We start from the raw sequence: 17,837 nt of genomic DNA on the forward strand, positions 1-17,837 counted from the left end.
ACTTGATGTCATTTCTTTCGAAAGGTGTAAGTTGCTGCTGAACTTAAAGCATCCTGTTTGTTTCTTCTGAAAGGAAACACATGTAGCGTTCCCAGAAACCGAGAGATATCTGCAAACATTTTGAATGAGACTTACTGCGGCTTATCATTATGCAAACTGAGGGTACAGGTGACACAGGACATTCCATTTGGCTTTACAGTATGCTGTGACACTCACTATCCAAACACAGTCTCTGCTGTCCCAGCACCCAAACAGAAGCGAAGCCCTTGCTTTGTTGTTGTTGCAAAGCCCAGCCTTTTGAAGCGGTCCAGTCATGGTCCCATGATGTTGGGAGAGCTCACTCAGCTCGACACTCTGCAGGGTGAGGCAGAGCTCGGCCAGAAATACACAACAAGGACACAGTCCTAGCAACCTCCTAACTTTATTAAGTTTATTAGACAAAGGGAAAGAATAGTTGTTTTGGGGAGAATTGGGTTAAAACACAAACTTGCTATTTTTGTCACTCGCAGATAATTTGTACAAATATTCAACAGTTGCAAGGGGATAACTAAGAAAATACTAAATGTATATATATATATATATATATATATATATATATATAAAAAAGCAATATTGATAAATGAGACTGACAGAACCTTAGTGTCAAAATAAGCTGTACAAAAAATGGTTCAACATATTACAAAGTGGTGGTACCAGGGATGAAGGGCCCTTTTGACTGCAGAATGTGGTGGGTCTTGTATAACCTTTGGTTATTAGCAAGTTGCTTTTTGTTATTTGACAGAGTTTAGCTCCAGCCAACCAGGAGATGAGCTTCATCACGCTGAGACAACACACACAAATCTAGAAAGAGTTCCTGTGGTCGTCATACTGTACAGCCTCACTACACCACATACTTTACATCACTCATATTCACCACGTGTTTAGACTGTGAATGTTGAATTTTTGTCTCACTACTCTGCACTTATTTGGACATCTTGCAGTCTCTTTTAGCTCAAATTCCAGTAACGGCTCTGGTCAAAAGGAAAAAGGCACGCTGCCTAAAAGGAATGCTAAGGAGTCGCCAATAGGCAGCCTAAATTACCACAAGGATTCCCAAACACGGTGTCAGCATATGTGTGTGACTTCATTTAGAAAACATCATGGGAAAATTCCCTTTTTTATAATCAGTGACTCAGGAGTCTGATGTGTAATTAGGGATTTACTCATATATTGTATTCCCCAGTGTACCTTTGTGTTCTTTGCTTTTCTTTTCACTGCCATACACCAGCAATAGCCACATGATAACCCTTGAAGGTTATCTGCAATTTGTTATTTTTCAAGCCATCATTGCTGCCTATGTGGCTATGAATAGGGTTTACAACCTAAATCATGATTGAATGAGAAATATGACCCACTTAGTCATTAGCCCATTTTCATGTTCATACGAGCTCTTAAACACGATGGGTTCAACTAGGAAGAGCAAGTTTATTTTACTTGTATAAACTGACAGTGATTGAGAGTTTTGTGCATTCCATTGTGCTGGAGTGTTGACCAAGTTAGCCTCTCCTTGGCTCAGTCTAGCTTATATGGGACTGTGTGTATGTACAGCTGTTTAAGAGAGGCTTCACCAGTCATGGCAAATGTTACTCATTGACCCAACTATTCATTAAAGCAGTGGATCATCATTTCAGTTTAAATCATTGTTGTTTCTCCTGTGAGACTGGGGCAGACATTGTGCTGAGAAGGAAACATGCTAGACAGCTCTTGATCATTCTATACAATCATTTGGTCTTCAGAAGCTTGTTGTCATTGTTTCTCCTGTTCTTTCTCTTTTTTTTGGGGGGGGGGGGGGGGGGGGGGGACCTTGACTATTTTTATTATCTGGATGGAATGCCATCCTGATATCATCATTATTTCAGTTTTATTTTCAGATTATTTGAGCGATGTTTCATTTTTTAAATGTCAGTATAGCCCATTTTCAGTCAAAGGATAAGAGCAAGATATATTAATCACACCAGGCAAGGCAGGAAATGCGTCTGTGATATGAGGTGTAAAAAAAGAAGTTGAAATAAATAGGGGTTTTTATGGTTTCTAGCATTGCAAACATGTTTGCTTGCATTCTGTCTTGTAGGATAAACTGTCATGTCACTATGGCAACAGTAAAACAGGAAGTAAACTATATTTGTGCTGTAGGAGTGTGAATAACTCAGATACCTAGTTACATTTGTTTATTTTTTTTTTGCATAGATAAGCAGCAAAAACTTAATAACTTAATAATTTAATTTATATATATATTTTCAAGGATGGGCTCAGTTCTCAGCTTTTCTCCATCAGATGTAGCAATAGCATTGCTCAAAAATAAGTCCAATTGATGCTTCTCTTACATGCTAATCATATGCAAATCATGAGATTATACCTATACAAATCATTGAATACAAATCACGAGATGTCGTTTAGAGATTAGAATTAAGACTTTGTGTGTCCTTGGTATATTCTGTGCTTTTGCATATGTTAGACACTTGACTCTAGGGATGGCAACATCCAGTTGGTTGATCACTCAGCTTAATTGCCAATTACAAAGATATTTCAAAACCTATTACATGAATGGCCATGAAATATGGGTTCAAAGCACAGGGTGATCGTGATAGTGATGTTTACTGTATGTTTTCTTTTGCACCTCAGTCTCCTTTTTCACTTAACTTGAACTATGGGACAATTCCAAATGGGGATCTCCCTACTCAGGCACAATGCTCACATTTTTTGGTATGTCAGCCAACTCCTAAGAACTTCTTTAGTAATCTCTTAACTTTTGAGTTAGTGCTGTCTCCAAGTCAGTATTTCAGATATACTTTATATGGTTCTCGAATGCAAGAATAACTCACAGGCGCCTACAATGGACTGTGTGTTTTGTACAACGACGGTACGAATAATGAGCTGGTTAAGATGTAGAGTTTTATTTCAGGCATGTTGGAATGATTGGTGAGCATTTTACTCAGTACACCGTGCTGCTGTGCCAACTGTTGCCTCACTTGCACCCTTACTAGAGCTGTTGACACTTAACCTTGGTACAATGGTAACCTTACACTTCCTGTGTTGGACCGCTAAAGCATGTAAGGAGTTTCACATTGAAAAGCATATGTAAAAGAGTCTGCAAGTCAACTGTGAGCCAAATTGTGATTTAAATGAGTGGGAAAATGCTGAGATGTAAGATATAAAAGCTAAAGTAATAAAATAATGCACTAATAACGGTGTTCAACTGAAGGGCCAGGTCACTTATTATTTGAATTCTGTTCCCATGACTACAGAGTTACTGGCCATGCTGAGCCTTTAGACATACTTTATGGTTGATATGGAACTCCTGGGAACACAGACAGTCACTTGTGCTTTCTCACCGCACTGTTTACTTGAGATATTGCGCAATCACATACAAAATCACAAGATGTGTCACTGGGGAGATTCCGGTAACCTGAGATGGCTTTATCCATCATCCTGATGAAGTAAAATGTTAAACCTAAAGATAGAATTGAGACAGGTTTCTCATGATGGTAGTGAAACCTCTAGTTGTTGAGATAGCACCGCACATTGTTCCGCGTTAACAGGCACCATTGCATGAAAAGTGAAAATTTCAAGGTGCTTTCTGTACACAGATTTTTAATAAAGTTGTGTCTTAAACACATTTCCTTTGATGGATCTGTATCTTTGCAGTGTTCAAGGCAGATGTCAGACACACACAGAGAGAGATAAAGGTGCAGTAAGAAGTTGAAGCTGATGATGAGGTGTGTCTGTGAAATGGATTTGACCTCTTATAATTGGTCACGCAGGCAAAAAAAAATAGACATAGAGACAGAAAAAGTGCAAAGGAGCAGAAGACAAAAAAGGAAGCAAAAAAATCTGATGACAATAGAGTGAGGATTAAAGAGAAAACAGATGGGCTCTTTTAAAACTGTCAAGAACACGAAAAGGGGAAGTTGGGGGGTGCTAGGAGACGAGGCGGCGGAGCGGTAGGGAAGCAGGGAGAGGATAAGCAGCCAGACAGAAGAAGATATGACGTTCATCTTATTCATTGCAAACTGTAGAAACGGGAAGCAAGTGAGAGGAAGAGAGGGGGAGTCTGTGTGAGGTGGGGCAGCAGGGGGGTGGGGCAAGTGTGGGAGAGGCACAAGGGTGTGTGCTCAAATGAATCACTCTTCTACGTGGTGTGCCACTGGTCTCTCAGGCAGAGAATTGAAAAGTTGGGGTACAATCTGAGTCAGCTCCACCAGCTACCAGACACTCACAGCAACTCTCCTCCACAGCACCAGGTTTCTTCTCTGTTCTCTTTTCTGTTCTCTTACTCATTTGCTCTCTTTTACTCTGACACACACCCACACACACAAACACACACACACACCAACCGTCACTCCTGGCTGAAAGAAGACGGGACCACAGGCGAACTGTTAAACACCTTTACTGCTGCTCACCCAGCTCATCAGCAATCGCAATGCCCAGGATGTGGACGCTTATCTTGGGGGTCATGTTGGGATTACTGGCCTCCTCCAGGTCAGAAATTCAAGGTGAGGAGATTGTGCCTTTTTCCCAGTGGATTTCTCTTTGTTTGGGGATTTTTTTTTCTTATTTTGCCTAAATTGTACCGGTCTCTCAGGCAGCAGGAGTTTCTGAGAAGATTTTAACCAGACACTGTTATTACTCTGTGGAAAAAGACACCACTTAAAAGAAAGAGACTCTGCTCTGCTGCTTGTAGAATGCATGTGTAGATGCCGGCGAGAGAGTGTGAGCAACACCAGCACAGACAGTCTGGCAGTCCGAGACTCCTGATAGACACAAAGGAGATAGGCGCTCTTGCTCACTCTCTGTTTGCACGCTGGCAAGTGAACCTTATCGGGGTTTTGGATGACCAGTTTAGCTTTCAGAAGCTTTAAAGTAGAAGCAGAAGGAGATTTTTTTTTCTTTGCTGCCACGCTTAATGCTACATCCTCTAACACAAAGGATGTAATCACCCTGGCAATGTCTCTCTGTCTGTCTCTTTTTTCTTTGTCTCTGTCACACATGCTATTTCTGTGTAAGGTTTTGATTGGATTTGTTGCTTGGAGCGGTATATCTCAGGAGGTGAAGCTGGTACAGAATCAAACAGGTCTGGGGCTTGTCTGGCTTATTCTCTCAGGAGCTGGTGGTGAGGTTGTTCTTAGAGACTGCCTTTGGCACTGCGCCAGAGAACAATCAACACCAAGCCATGAATTTGACCCGGATTTAAAGGCAAATATGAGACTACCTACCTGAACCGCTCATGTATGTGAAGTCAAGTGCATGTAGGAAGGAGGAGGGGGGTGGATCCACTTTCCCCCATAGTGCTTCAACATGTGTTTGCCCCTCAAGACTCGTTGTGGATTGTGTAGCTGTGAGCTGTGTGCATGTGTGTCTGCGTCTGTATCTCAGCGTCTGAGTGTCAGAGTAATTGGTGTCTGGAAACTTAAGTGTCCTGCAGTGGTTACTACTCATCCTGATCCAGACAACATCTTTTTTGCCACATGCACAGAAATGAGAGCAGGTCTTGTGGACCAGTGACCACCCCAGACATCCACAAGATATCTAGATAGTTTTAAAGATAGTTATTGCGTGGCTTCAGGAAATGGTTCTGTGAAGATTTATAAGTAATATATCATATAAATAGTCCATAGTAATGGCTGCAAATGCCCTAAAGGCTGTCATATTAATTTTTTACCCAGCAGTTCATGTAATTTATTTGATCAGTTTAAATTAATATATAACTGCATGGCCTTTTGCCAGGGATGCAGTAAGACCCATGTTTAGATTGAATCAAATCTATTGCTGCTTTTCAATAATTCATCCAGCGGTGAGAGTGTGTGAAATCTTTCATATGTGATCATTCGTAAATATCTATCAATAGGTAAAGATCGACAATTGATCCTAATGAAACAATAAGGCACTCAGGTAGAGAAACATTGTAGCCTTTGTTAAAGAGCAAGAGCAGTCTCCATAATGTACATGCTCTTGGCCTAAAGTGGGTTGTGGCTGAGTATTTGCCTCTTTGGTTTAGAAACCCCTGCTGTGGTGCTCGTGTTAGGTTTTGAGGTGAAGGATGGTCAAAGCTCCAGTGCAGGCACTCACAAAGAGGGCTTGTAATTTGTAGGCTCTGAGTACCACCAGACACATGTCTCTTCCACCAATATAACCTCTGGTATGAATGAGTTTCCGTGTCCATGCATCATTACAGTTTGTTATAAGTTTTAGAGTTGCTCACCTTTTTTTTCTTGTTTTACATGTTTCAACCTTCCTATTAGTATGTGCCCTCTGCTCTTTGTCTTTCTTTTATGCATCAAAGTCTTTGTTACAAGCATGCTTTCTTAGAAAACGTTCTATGTACACAGCTAATCTGTGGTTCAGCTGAAACTTGTACCACACAGGAAATGGAAATGTGAATAATACTTGAATGTGAGATTTTGAGAGATAAAGTAAGTTATGCCTTTGCACAATTAGGAATAAGGTTGATGTGATTCTTGTTTGCTGAGTGAAGCTAGGCTAACATTGGTTATGTTAACTCTAGAATAAAGGCTGGAAACAGATGGAGAAACAGGAAACTGTGCAAGTTTTTCTTTTAGATTTTTTTAACATTTGTTTTGATTAAAACACAAAGAATACCTGATGACAGTTAGAGCTTTTTCTTGACTTTTAGAGGAAGCTAAATGAATTTCCCTGTTACATCATACAGTATGTAAGCTAAGAAGTGACTTCCACTTACTTCCCATAATGTGAGACAAAGGGTTTTTTTTTTCATGAGTAACAGAAAGCTCTTGAAAAAAGCTCAAGTAAAACTCTTGAATAAAAAATAAAAATGTGGGCATTCATGAAAATGTGTTTAAAATTGATTCTTGTAAATGTATCAGTTTGATGGTTTATCCCTCTGTCAGCCAATCAAAAGGACTTCTGCAAGAGATAGTGTGGTACTTCCACTTTTTTAACTTTTCTATTCAACTTTATTTGTTTTTTATTTAGATTTAAAGTTTAGAAAAAGGCTGTGAAAGGGTGTGAAAGTACATCTGACAGAGTTGATAAATCTGATAAATATGGTATTTTTGTTTTTAAAGGAAAATGAATTGGGTAGGTGGTGCAGGAAGCCTGAAGGTGGGAAAGGAAATGACAGTTTAGAGTGAAAGTCAGATAATAACAGTCCTTGTGACCTTCATTTTGTGTTCTTGTGTGTGTGTGTGCATGCACACAGGCATATTTTCATAAGAGCTTGTGTATCACCTGTCCCACTGGCCCATTGGACCTTTGTTGTGACGAATGGAGGGGAAGACGCTGACAGAGCAACTTTACTCAAGTGTGAGAATGCAGGATACTGGAGCATTGTGGGAGCTATGACCTGAAGGACCCTCTCTCACAAATAGCTGATGAATAAAATGGATGCTAATGTGGTCGTGGGACACGTGCAGTTGATTTTCTGTTCAAGCATTGAATTCCCACGTATAAATTAATATTTTTAGAAATGTTGTGTCATACTTTATGTGCAAGGTTTCATTACTTATCTCACTTAGGATCACAGGAGGCTGGAGCCTATCTCAGCTGTCACAGAGTGAGAGGAAAGGTAAACTCAGGACACACCGCCAGTGTGTCACGGGCCTCTCAGTGAAAAAGAAAACTACGGCCAATATAGAATCACAAATCAACCTGTCGTGCATAAATTTGGACATGTGAACGCCACACAGAAAGCCCCCAGCTAACCACAGTGTTCTTGTTGTGAAGTGCCAGCGCTAACCACTGCACGACTCTGCTGCTTCCCTTTTCAGTAAAGTGCACCTCAGAAAATGTGGATAAGAGAATAAAAATAAACACAACCCGTGTGCGTGTGTTCCTGTTTTCCATGGCGTGCCATGTGAAACCAAGAAGAAATTATCAGTGACTGTTCCTGCGCATGTGTGTCTGTGATGCGCTTGTCTGTTTGCGCACCTGTGCGCAGGGGGCAAATTGTACTTTATTGCTGCCCTAGAAAAGACAAGCAGAGAGTAATGAAAGAAAACAAGACAAAATGAGAGAGAGCAGGAAAAAAAGTGAGGGTTGAGAGTCAGGCTTGTCAATTACTTCTACAGCAGCTGGAGGTTTTGGCAAGAAGCTGTGCTAAAGCTCTCTTTCTCTTAGGCTTTGTATCTACAGACTTCACAGTCTCCTTGGTTTCAACTCCATTAGGTGACAATAGAGCCTTTGGGAGAGTCAGTGCCTTGGCACAACAGGTTTCTGGGCTGTATAGGGACACCCATGACTGTTCCCTCTGCATACTAATGATTACTTCTAAGATTCATGTCAGCCTCTTTTTCATCGCACAGAGCCATGCCCGCTTTGATCTCTCTGGGCAGGGCAGTTGTGTGTTTTTGCGAGAAATAAAGTCCCGTGTGGCAGCAAACTCTGAAGTTCTTTCAGGTGTATGTGTGCATATGTGTGAAAGTGAGAGATAAAAAAGTGGTGGTGGCGAGGGAGTTAGCGAGGGCAAAGATCAGAAATTGTTCTGCAATAAAAGTTGCATTGCTTTTTTTTTTTTTTGCCTAACTGCTTATAACAGCAGAGAGCTCAACTTCCGTCTGTTGCTAGTGCTCTGTTTACTCATAACAGCCAGTGGAAAGTGGGTGGACCTATTTTTTAATCATATCTGGCATTTTATAAGTCTCCTGTCTTTATTTCAAGGAGATAAGCATGCTATCAAATTAAAAATAACAATTTTATATGTATCTCAATGTTTGGAGTGGAGAAAAGGAAGTTTACACTAAAGCAAAATTAATATTTTTCTTTTTGGTAACTTTACAGTACGGTTACATGAAAAATTGAATGATTAACAGGTTCTCTTATCAAGCGTGGCTTAGAATCAAGGTGTTTTAATGAAAATGATTTACGAGTTATACAACTTTATAGTTTAATGCTGGTTAATGTTTGCAGATATACTCCCTAATCATTGAACGTGTTGACATTAGGCTACTTATGGGCAGTTTACTCCAAATGATTTGCAGATGCACAACATCATATTTTGCTTCACTGATAAAACATAAAATAGAATACGAGTCTGATTTATGATTATTGCTGTAAGCTGTTACATTAAGCACTGCGTCAAGTATTATGTCTGAGATACTGTTAATCTGTGCACTCACGTCACTATGAAAGATAAAGCTATGGTTGATGAGGTTTCACATGATACTTTTTAATACATTTTGAAGAATCCATGTACCTTAGATATTTCCTGGTAGTATGTCTTTTTCTGTTTATATACTGCAATATAAGTCTCAGAAATCCTTACAATTATTTTTTACTGCCTCTAAATAAACAACTTCACTAATTTTTTTTATAGTACAGCAGGGGTGTTCAACTCCAGGCCTCGAGGGCTGGTGTCCTGCAGGTTTTAGATGCGTCCTTGATCCAACACAGTAATTTAAATGGCTAAATTACTCTTCAACATGTCTTTAGGGTCTCCAGAGGCCTGGTAATGAACTAATCATTTGATTCAGATGAACTGACCCAGGGTGAGATCTAAAACCTGCAGGACACTGAGCCTTGAGGCCTGGAGTTGGACACCCCTGTACTACAGCTAAAATGTGATCTGGTTTATTTCATGTTGTATTGATTGCAGGAGCATTGTATTGCTGTACAAAGACATTTTTTAAAGTTGCATTTTGTGTTGCCAAAGAGTGTTTTAGAGTCTATCCAGAGTATTTTACTGATTTTCACTATAGAGAAGATTTTCTGGTTTGTCTGTTTTTACCTTTTTACTTTTTTACTGCAACTAACAAGGAAGGTGTGGTCTCATTTTTAGTTTTGTGGAATAGTTTCAACAAGTTTCTGATCAGCTAACTTTGGTTATTGCATATTTCTCCTCCAAGAGACCCATTTGCTCTGAAGGAAGGAACAAGGAGCAACAGTATGATCAGTTTAACACTTTCACACTTGACTGCAGGAAGTTAAGATAGTAAATCATGTGCGTCATTTTCCTGTGTGATGTGTGATTAAGGCATTATGCATGTTACTATGGCAACAAATTTAAACAAGCATCAAACAGAAGAAAAACAGAAGATTTTTTTTTCCGTACATGAACAACATGGATTTAAATAGATACCGCATTTGTATTTTGTGAATCTTGCTGCACAAATCTGCCTATCTTTTTTTTGTTGTTGTTCTTTAGTCTGAATCAGCTGTTCAGGCTTTTGTTTCTCATGGTGTTGATGATTATTTTGATGTTGAGATTGTAATTTCTCATAAAAAAAATTTCAGGCTAACTTTCAAAAACTTACACAGGAATTTTTGTATGCAAATATCTCCCTCATTCTCAGTCGTGCTCATGGCATGAAAATCTCCAGGTGCTTAAATTCTAAAATTGATTTCTTGCCAATACCAACGGTTACAGTGTGTGTGTGTGTGTGTGTGTGTGTGTGTGTGTGTGTGTGTGTGTGTGTACACCGTGCACCTGTGGCTCTATGACAGCTATGTGTGCACAAATTTCTGTTAGCTCATTGCTCATTTGCTAACCTTAGTTTGCATGTCAGCATCACAAAGTTTGCTTCATTTTGCTGAAGACTAACTTATACAAATTACCTCACATGGCACAGAACACATAGTGTATGGCACTCTGTGACACTTTCTTTTTTGTGGATTCATTGTAAAGACATAAAGCATGTTTAGGCCAAAAAAATGTTCTTTTAACGAAGCGGTTACTTAATGATGTTTTTGTTTTGTTTTGTGTACTTTCCAGGCGTAGGAAGCATACATTGTGATGTGTGAGCTCTTAAGCTAAAATCTATAGTTGTGGTTGTTTGTACTACCTTAGTCATGATACATTTGTATACAAAAATATTATCATTATTATCAGTAGTGTAAGTATTATTAGTCTTAGTAGTTTATTATTATTATCACTACATGTTTAATTGCGATTCTGTTTGATTTGCTGTAATTTTCTCCAAATCCCTTCACCCAAATAACAAGTATTCTCTATGTGTTACTGCAAGTGGCCTATGTAGTGAATAGAGATCAAACCAGTAAAACCGATTCAAATTTTTTTTCTGTTTCTCCCTGTAGTGACTGTCCGAACCTGCAGTTTTGCTGGAGTTTTCCGGGCTGAAGGAAATGAACGTCACTCTTTGGACTTTGACATGGCTGAAAAAGTGTGTGAGGAACAGAAGAGCACCATTGCAACCCTAGAACAAGTCCAGGAGGCCTATAATGCATCTATGCAAACCTGCAGGTGCATCAACGAGCATTTTTCTAAAAATGTGTATTTGTATTCACAGTTACAAGCTAAATTCTTGTAACTGAAATTTAGTTTCTTCTTTCTCGGATCCCACCTTTTTGGAGATTTTTTTTTTTTTCATTTTTGGTTTTGATTTTGCAATATAGACCCTAATTTAAATCATGTGATGCTTTTGGGTCCTCTTGTGTGTTTTTTTTTTTGTGTGTGTCCCTTTAGCTAAAATGTGCACAAATAAAAATTACCACCATTGACCATCATTAACCCTCCAGTTGAGGAAACCACCTTCCCATCAATTCTATTAGTTGTGGGATGTGTTTAAGCATGATTTAATTTGATAGTTTGCATCCACCATTAACAAATGTACAATCATTTTAATATAAGAATATTACTAACAATATTATTGTATCTGTTTAGGAACGGCTGGATGAGCAATATGAGCATCGCCATCCTCAGACACAAGCGCCACGAAAATTGTTCAAAGAACATGATTGGTTTAATTATTAATTCAAAAGTACAGCCTGATGAGAAATATGATGTCTACTGCTTTGATGAAAATGGTAACTTTAACCAAAATGAATTAAGCTGTTACCCAGCTGCAGTCAAACGATAGCATACAAATTGTCTTGTAAATTTGCAGTCTAGATTTAATTGAACTTGGCTTTTTGGTGATGTCTTCTTCCTGCTTCCTTTTGTGTCAGTTGGACCAGAGAAGAACTGCACCAAAGCATTTGATTTGAGAAAACCCAAAAATCCACCAGGTAAGCAAAGTAAACCCATTCCCTCTCTCCTTGCTTTAATACATCAAGCATTCATAGGGAATGCTTGACCTCTTCATAAGGAGAGGTTATTTGCAAAAAGTGAACGTGAACATTTTTTATGATACAGAATTTAATTAAGAAATTTGGTGATTAGCCTCCGATGATCCATCACAGCAGAACAGAATCCCATTGGTGAAAGGAATTAGGAGAGGAACCCTCAGAGTGTAGAAGCTGGTGGTGATGAAGATGAAAATGAGGTGGTGAGGTGTGGTTCTGAGTGACCAGGGTGAGGAGGAGATTGGGAGGAGGCGGGTTGCATGAATCAAAGTCTGAAAGGCAGAATGACAGAAGAGCACTGAGATTTAAAGCACACCTATGGAATAAGGGTGGGATGTCACTCAAGTTCACATGTATGTAGACAAGTTAATACTTAAGGCAATATAGTGTATAATGACCAAAGTCATATTAGTAATGCTATAGAATGGTGATGGCTAAATCATTACTGCCTTGTATGATAATCTGTATCTGGACTGTACGATGAACTCACCAACCATTTAATTAGGTACAACTGTTCACCTGGCTGCCCATATCAGTAATCACATGGCAGCAACTCAGTGGATTTAGACAGGTAGAAATTGTCAAGATGACCTGCAGAAGTTCAAATTGAATGAAGGTGGAATGGTTGCTGGTATCAGACAAGCTGGTTTTCTGGGATTTTCCCCACACAACTATTTCTAGGGTTTACAGAGAATGATCTGAAAAAGATGAAATATCCAGTGAGCAGCAGTTTCCCTGGGCAGAAATGTCTAGTTGGTGTCAGAGGTCAGATGAGAACAACTGCTTTGAGCTGGTAGGAAAGCAACATAAAAACCAAGGAATGCACAACACATCAAACCTGGAAACAGATGGGCTACAGAAGCAGAAGAACACCTCACGTTCCACCCCTGATATTTTCTTGGCACTCTGGGTCCCTTGGTACCAACTGAGTATTATTTAAACACCACAGGCTACCTGAGTGTTTTTGCTGCCCATGTCCATTCTTTTATGACCACAGTATACCGATCTTCTGATGCCTGTTTCCAGCAGGATAACGTAGCATGTCATAAATCATCTAAATCTGGTTCCTAAGCATGGCAACGAGGTCACCAGTCACCGGATCTCAGTCCAATAGAGCACTTTTGGGATGTAATGAAACAGAACAATAGAATAGAATGCCTTTAATTGTCACAATACATTTTGGCATATATCATTAGCATCCAATCATTCACCAATTTTTCCACTTATCCAGTTAAAGGCACTGGGGAGTTTGAGACCATCCCAGCTTCTATAGAATGAGAGGCAGGATACATGTGTGAATGTGGGATATCATTAACATGAAAGATCATTTTGTAGCATTGCATATTTATTTGAAAAACTGTAAGCAAAGAAAATTGAAATCCTCTAAACAAAACGAATCTTCTGCTTGCTTCTTGCTAAGTCACTTTAAGTTACTTTTGATGTCCATTAATACTCAATATTATCAAAGTGATCCCAGAAGAAAAAATGTAAAAGATTATGTTTCGTTATAACCGTTATAACCATGCATGACTCTTTCTTTTCTGATTCCTCCCTGCATCCTGAAAACCCAACATCAACCAAAGTTAAAACAAAGACAACTACACCTCAAGCTCTTGATGATGAGACAAACCCAACTCTGCCAACTTTTAATACTACAGAGAATTTCTCTGACGGTCCTGGTGCAGAGACTACTGAAGAGATTGAGACCATCAGTATGAGTAAATTTCCAGTCCAGTCCACTTCCAGTCCTGCAGAAATCGACAATGGATCAGGGGGGATGTCGAATGAGTTGGAACCCTATACAACAGTTTCAACAACTAAGGAAATGCAAACTCCTCTTGGGGGTGAGACAAAGAGTCATGACGAATATTTTTCCACAACAAAATGTAAGAAAAACATACAGCACAAAACTCAGAACAAAGAGTTTTGTATATGAATACAGTTCAGTTCAGGATTGAGATGTATTCTTCATGATTTTGATAATCTATACTGATAAAATATAATGACAGTATAATGCTTTGCCATAGTATACAAGGCCTATTTCTCCTAGAGACTGTATTGAACTCAGGTCATGTGTTATTTGCCCTACATTCTTCTATTTTTGTATATTCCAAAGATAGAATAATGAAAAATGATAATGTTTAATTTCAATAATGTCAAATTGTTTATAATTTTATAACTTAACATAGAAAAATGCTGTCATAATGTACCATAATGACATCTCATGCAACAGGTCTGGGGATGGCTAAAGTAAGTTTTAGAACTTAGGACGCCCCCTTGTGTTAGTTTGAGTTGTACAATTTTATTTGCTGAAGGCACTGACACCTTAACTCAAATAAGTTTAATTAAAGGCCTAATAACAGTACTATAAGTGACACTTTGGGAGAGATAATGCAGAGGGGGAAACAGCTTTACTGATATTTTTGCAGTTTGTAGTATCTAGTAATGCACACCAGTCTGGTCCACTCACAGAGAAAAGGAAATTAAATGGGAATGGTAATATTTAAGACATATTTATTTTTGAGACATCTATATGCCAATAAATGGCTTATATCTAGGATGATCTAAACTGAATATCTCTTGTTTTGTTGAAATCAGTGCCCCCAAAAGATGGCAAAGGTCGCATGGCAGTTTCTACTGAAAAGCCTAAGTCACCGAGCAACAGTGACTCAAGTAAGCAAATTATTTCACATATACCATATAAAGAGTCATTGCAGCTATGTAATACTGTGCAATCCTATTTACACTCTGGACTGACAGTGATTTTTACCCCTTTTAATCCTAACTTTTATGTCTCCTTCTAGATTGGATTGTTATTATTCTAGTGATTGTGGCAGTCATTATTATTATTCTTCTATGTGCAGCTGTCGCCAAGAGAAAAAGGTATGACTTGGATTACCATCATAATAGGACTGACAATTAACACCTAGTAAAACACCCCTCTATATACTACACAGTGAGGCATTGCAAAAACTGACATTAATTATATATGTATCTAAATGTGCTTTGGCAGCTTGTGCGGCAAGACGCAAACCCTGATGATCACAAAAGACACAGGTGAAGGCAATGGAGCAGCGGCATCTGGCTCCCAGAACCAGGAAATGGTGACCCTCATGAGCAAGGAGAAGGTCCAAGAGAACGGCAACACAGAGGAGTTCACTGTCATCACTCTGGGAGAGTCGACAGATAAAGAGCAGCTGGCATGAGGGATGAGCGCGTGCAGACGATAGTCAGTTAGAGGAGGAGTGTCAAAGTGAGGAGATGATCGAGACAGTAGATGGGTGGGGGCAGGGGCTCCAGTTTCTAGGGGATAAAATTGCTTTTGGTGGCAAGCACTGAAGGGTGTTACAGAGACTGTCTAGCTGAGGCTTGGCTTCAGTACTCTAGTGGGTCTGAAGCAGCTGCTTCTAGGTAGGACCAAGTCTTTTACGGGCAACATTTTGTCTGGTAGCACAGACTGAATGTTGCTCAGGGGTTGTAAATGTATTTTTTGTTAGTTTTCGCGTTTGTACATTTGTATGCTTTATTGATGATAAAGCCATAGGCGCAAGTGTTTATAGGGGGCATGAGGAGTGACAGCAAATTTAGATAATGTTCACCTCTTTTAGATAAGGTGGATCCCAAAATTTGCAATTCAGGATAAATGGAAAAGATGAAATCAGCAATGAGAAGTGATTTATCTTCTTTAACTTACATCAATAATGTTAGGCCACCAGCCCCCCAAGTATTTAATTTATTTTCTTCGCTATTGTTAATGGCTTGTGTATATTTCAAACATTTCCTGAGAACTGAAATGTTCTTTTCCATGTTCAAGAAAACTGGGGATGTCACTACCTTAATTTATGCAGCTTTTTCTTGATCTCTGTATATAAAGTATGTATATTGAAAATGACTTAGCAATAGCTCCATGTGTCTTTTTGTTTATTTTGTTTTTTTTGTTTATAGTAAGGGTTTAGTACCTGTTTTAAGGAGGTTTCCGAGGGTCATTTAATTAGAAGCTGTATCTCAGAGAAACACTGAGGATGCAATTATGAAACAATTGTGATTTTGCAATAGTCAAAGTTAATTTAAGGCATCCAAAATTTATGTATCACCGAAGTCAGTTAAAATAATGTACATTTATACTGAGTTGCAAATATGAGGATACCTTGATGTTATCCTGAGGATAAGAAGAATCATAGTAAAGATGTAACCATACTATATACACAGTGTGTACATTCATTGGGGCTAAAGGACAGCACAAAAGAAACAATTTGACTTTAACCATATACCACATTAACCATTTCCAATGCCAAATTTGCCACACGAGTGACAGGTGCCTGTCTTTGGATACTGAACCAAATTGCACATAATAACATATGCTTGTACTGTATGTGAAAGGTTGTTTCAAGAGAAAAAGACTGCAACAATACTGTCTATGTGTTCCCAAGAGAGGGGTTTGTAATGATGACACTTATGTGCTTTGCTCAAGCCTGATGTGCCAGTTGCTCTACATGTAAACCAAATGCTGCATTCTTTTCTACTGACCTTCTCAAAGCTAAAATATACATTGTTTCCTATCGAGATCAATTCCTGTCCGCCAACCTTTTTATGAATTGCAAACAGATTTAGGTTTGTGAATTCCTCCTTTTTTCTCTAAAATGATTTGCTTTGAAGAGATGTAGCAAATGTATTAGAGTAGCCAGCTTTATGACAGAATAACGCATGTCATTGAAATAATTTGTAAAGTCTTGAATTAAATAAATGTGTACATAAACAGATTTGCTGGAATGGGGTGTTCCCTCCGTAATTACTGTTGCTTTTTGTGTAGTGACAAAGGGAGCAATCGATCGGTGTAGCCAGAAAGGAAATGCAAGTGGTTACACTGCGCTGCATAACAGGAAGAGAAGTTTCCATGGTACCAGGACTGTGACGAGAGAACATGTTTACACAGAAGTCAGAAAGAGAAAAAGACGGCCATTTTGAAAGGCAGAGAAGGCTTCTTTCCTGGATTAAAATGCAAGCAGTGTAGTCACAATGACAACAGAGAAGTATTACTGGTTTTTTTTCCATGCATTTATTGCACAGTACACTGTCTAATTCACTGACACTGATGGAGAAGCCCTTGAATCAGAATTAGTTTTAATAGTTATTAAGGGGTGGTTCATCTATTTACAGTGTTGTATAAAGTATTTGCCCCATCCTGATTTCATTTTTTTTTCTTTTTTTGCATATTTGTTACACTTGCAAGTTTTAGATCATAAAGCAAATGTTAATAACAGACAAAAATAGCCTGAGTAAATATTAAATGTCGTTTTTAAACAATGATTTCTTTTTTAAGGGGTAAAAAAATATACTATTCAAACCTACCTGTACATGTAATATCCTTTTATTAGTCTATATTCAAATACTAGACAGAACAACTTGATTACTTTTTTCATATTTTATTTACAGCACAGCAACTTGTTTTATGATTTTTATGCAAAATGGAGAAGGTCGAGCAGAAAATGTTCTAAAAATTTGCTAATTGAGATGGAATAACCCATCTAGCAGTCTGGAATGTGTTACAAAGCAATTTCTAAGGCTCTGGGATTCCAGGGAACCCTGGTTAGAGGCATTCTTCATAAATGGAGAAAACTTTAGTGAACCTTCCCAGGAGTGGCCAGCCTACCAGAATTCCTCCAAGACAGACAACTCATCCTGAAGGTCACAAAAGAATCCAGAACAACATCTAAAGAACTTACTTGTCTCAGTTAAGGTCAGCATTCATGAGTCAACCTTAAGAAAGACAGTGGAAAAATGGCATCCATGGGAGAGTTCAAAGG

At 38.8% G+C, this 17,837-nt stretch overlaps 1 protein-coding gene across 2 annotated transcripts; it reads left to right on the forward strand.

The window, feature by feature from the left end:
• Positions 1-4,187: 4,187 nt before the first annotated feature.
• Positions 4,188-16,777, forward strand: cd44b (CD44 molecule (IN blood group) b). 2 transcript variants are annotated; one of them, XM_063481198.1, is made up of 8 exons: positions 4,188-4,532; positions 11,047-11,212; positions 11,633-11,775; positions 11,917-11,976; positions 13,617-13,919; positions 14,632-14,706; positions 14,838-14,916; positions 15,047-16,777. In XM_063481198.1, exons 1-8 carry the CDS (start codon positions 4,460-4,462, stop codon positions 15,237-15,239), a joined length of 1,092 nt encoding a protein of 363 aa, XP_063337268.1. In that variant the 5' UTR covers positions 4,188-4,459; the 3' UTR covers positions 15,240-16,777. The 2 variants fall into 2 exon arrangements, with proteins under 2 accessions (XP_063337268.1, XP_063337269.1); XM_063481199.1 differs by having other exon boundaries at positions 13,617-13,877.
• Positions 16,778-17,837: the final 1,060 nt, after the last annotated feature.

This window comes from Pelmatolapia mariae, linkage group LG7 (assembly GCF_036321145.2).
Source record: "Pelmatolapia mariae isolate MD_Pm_ZW linkage group LG7, Pm_UMD_F_2, whole genome shotgun sequence".
NCBI classification, from domain to species: domain Eukaryota; kingdom Metazoa; phylum Chordata; class Actinopteri; order Cichliformes; family Cichlidae; genus Pelmatolapia; species Pelmatolapia mariae.

Coding starts and splice junctions, on each gene's coding strand:
- cd44b (XM_063481198.1), top strand. CDS start 4,460: ATGCCCAGGATGTGGACGCTTATCTTGGGGGTCATGTTGGGATTACTG. Junction 11,213..11,632: donor GCATCTATGCAAACCTGCAG/GTGCATCAACGA, acceptor GTATCTGTTTAG/GAACGGCTGGATGAGCAATA. Junction 14,917..15,046: donor GCTGTCGCCAAGAGAAAAAG/GTATGACTTGGA, acceptor GTGCTTTGGCAG/CTTGTGCGGCAAGACGCAAA.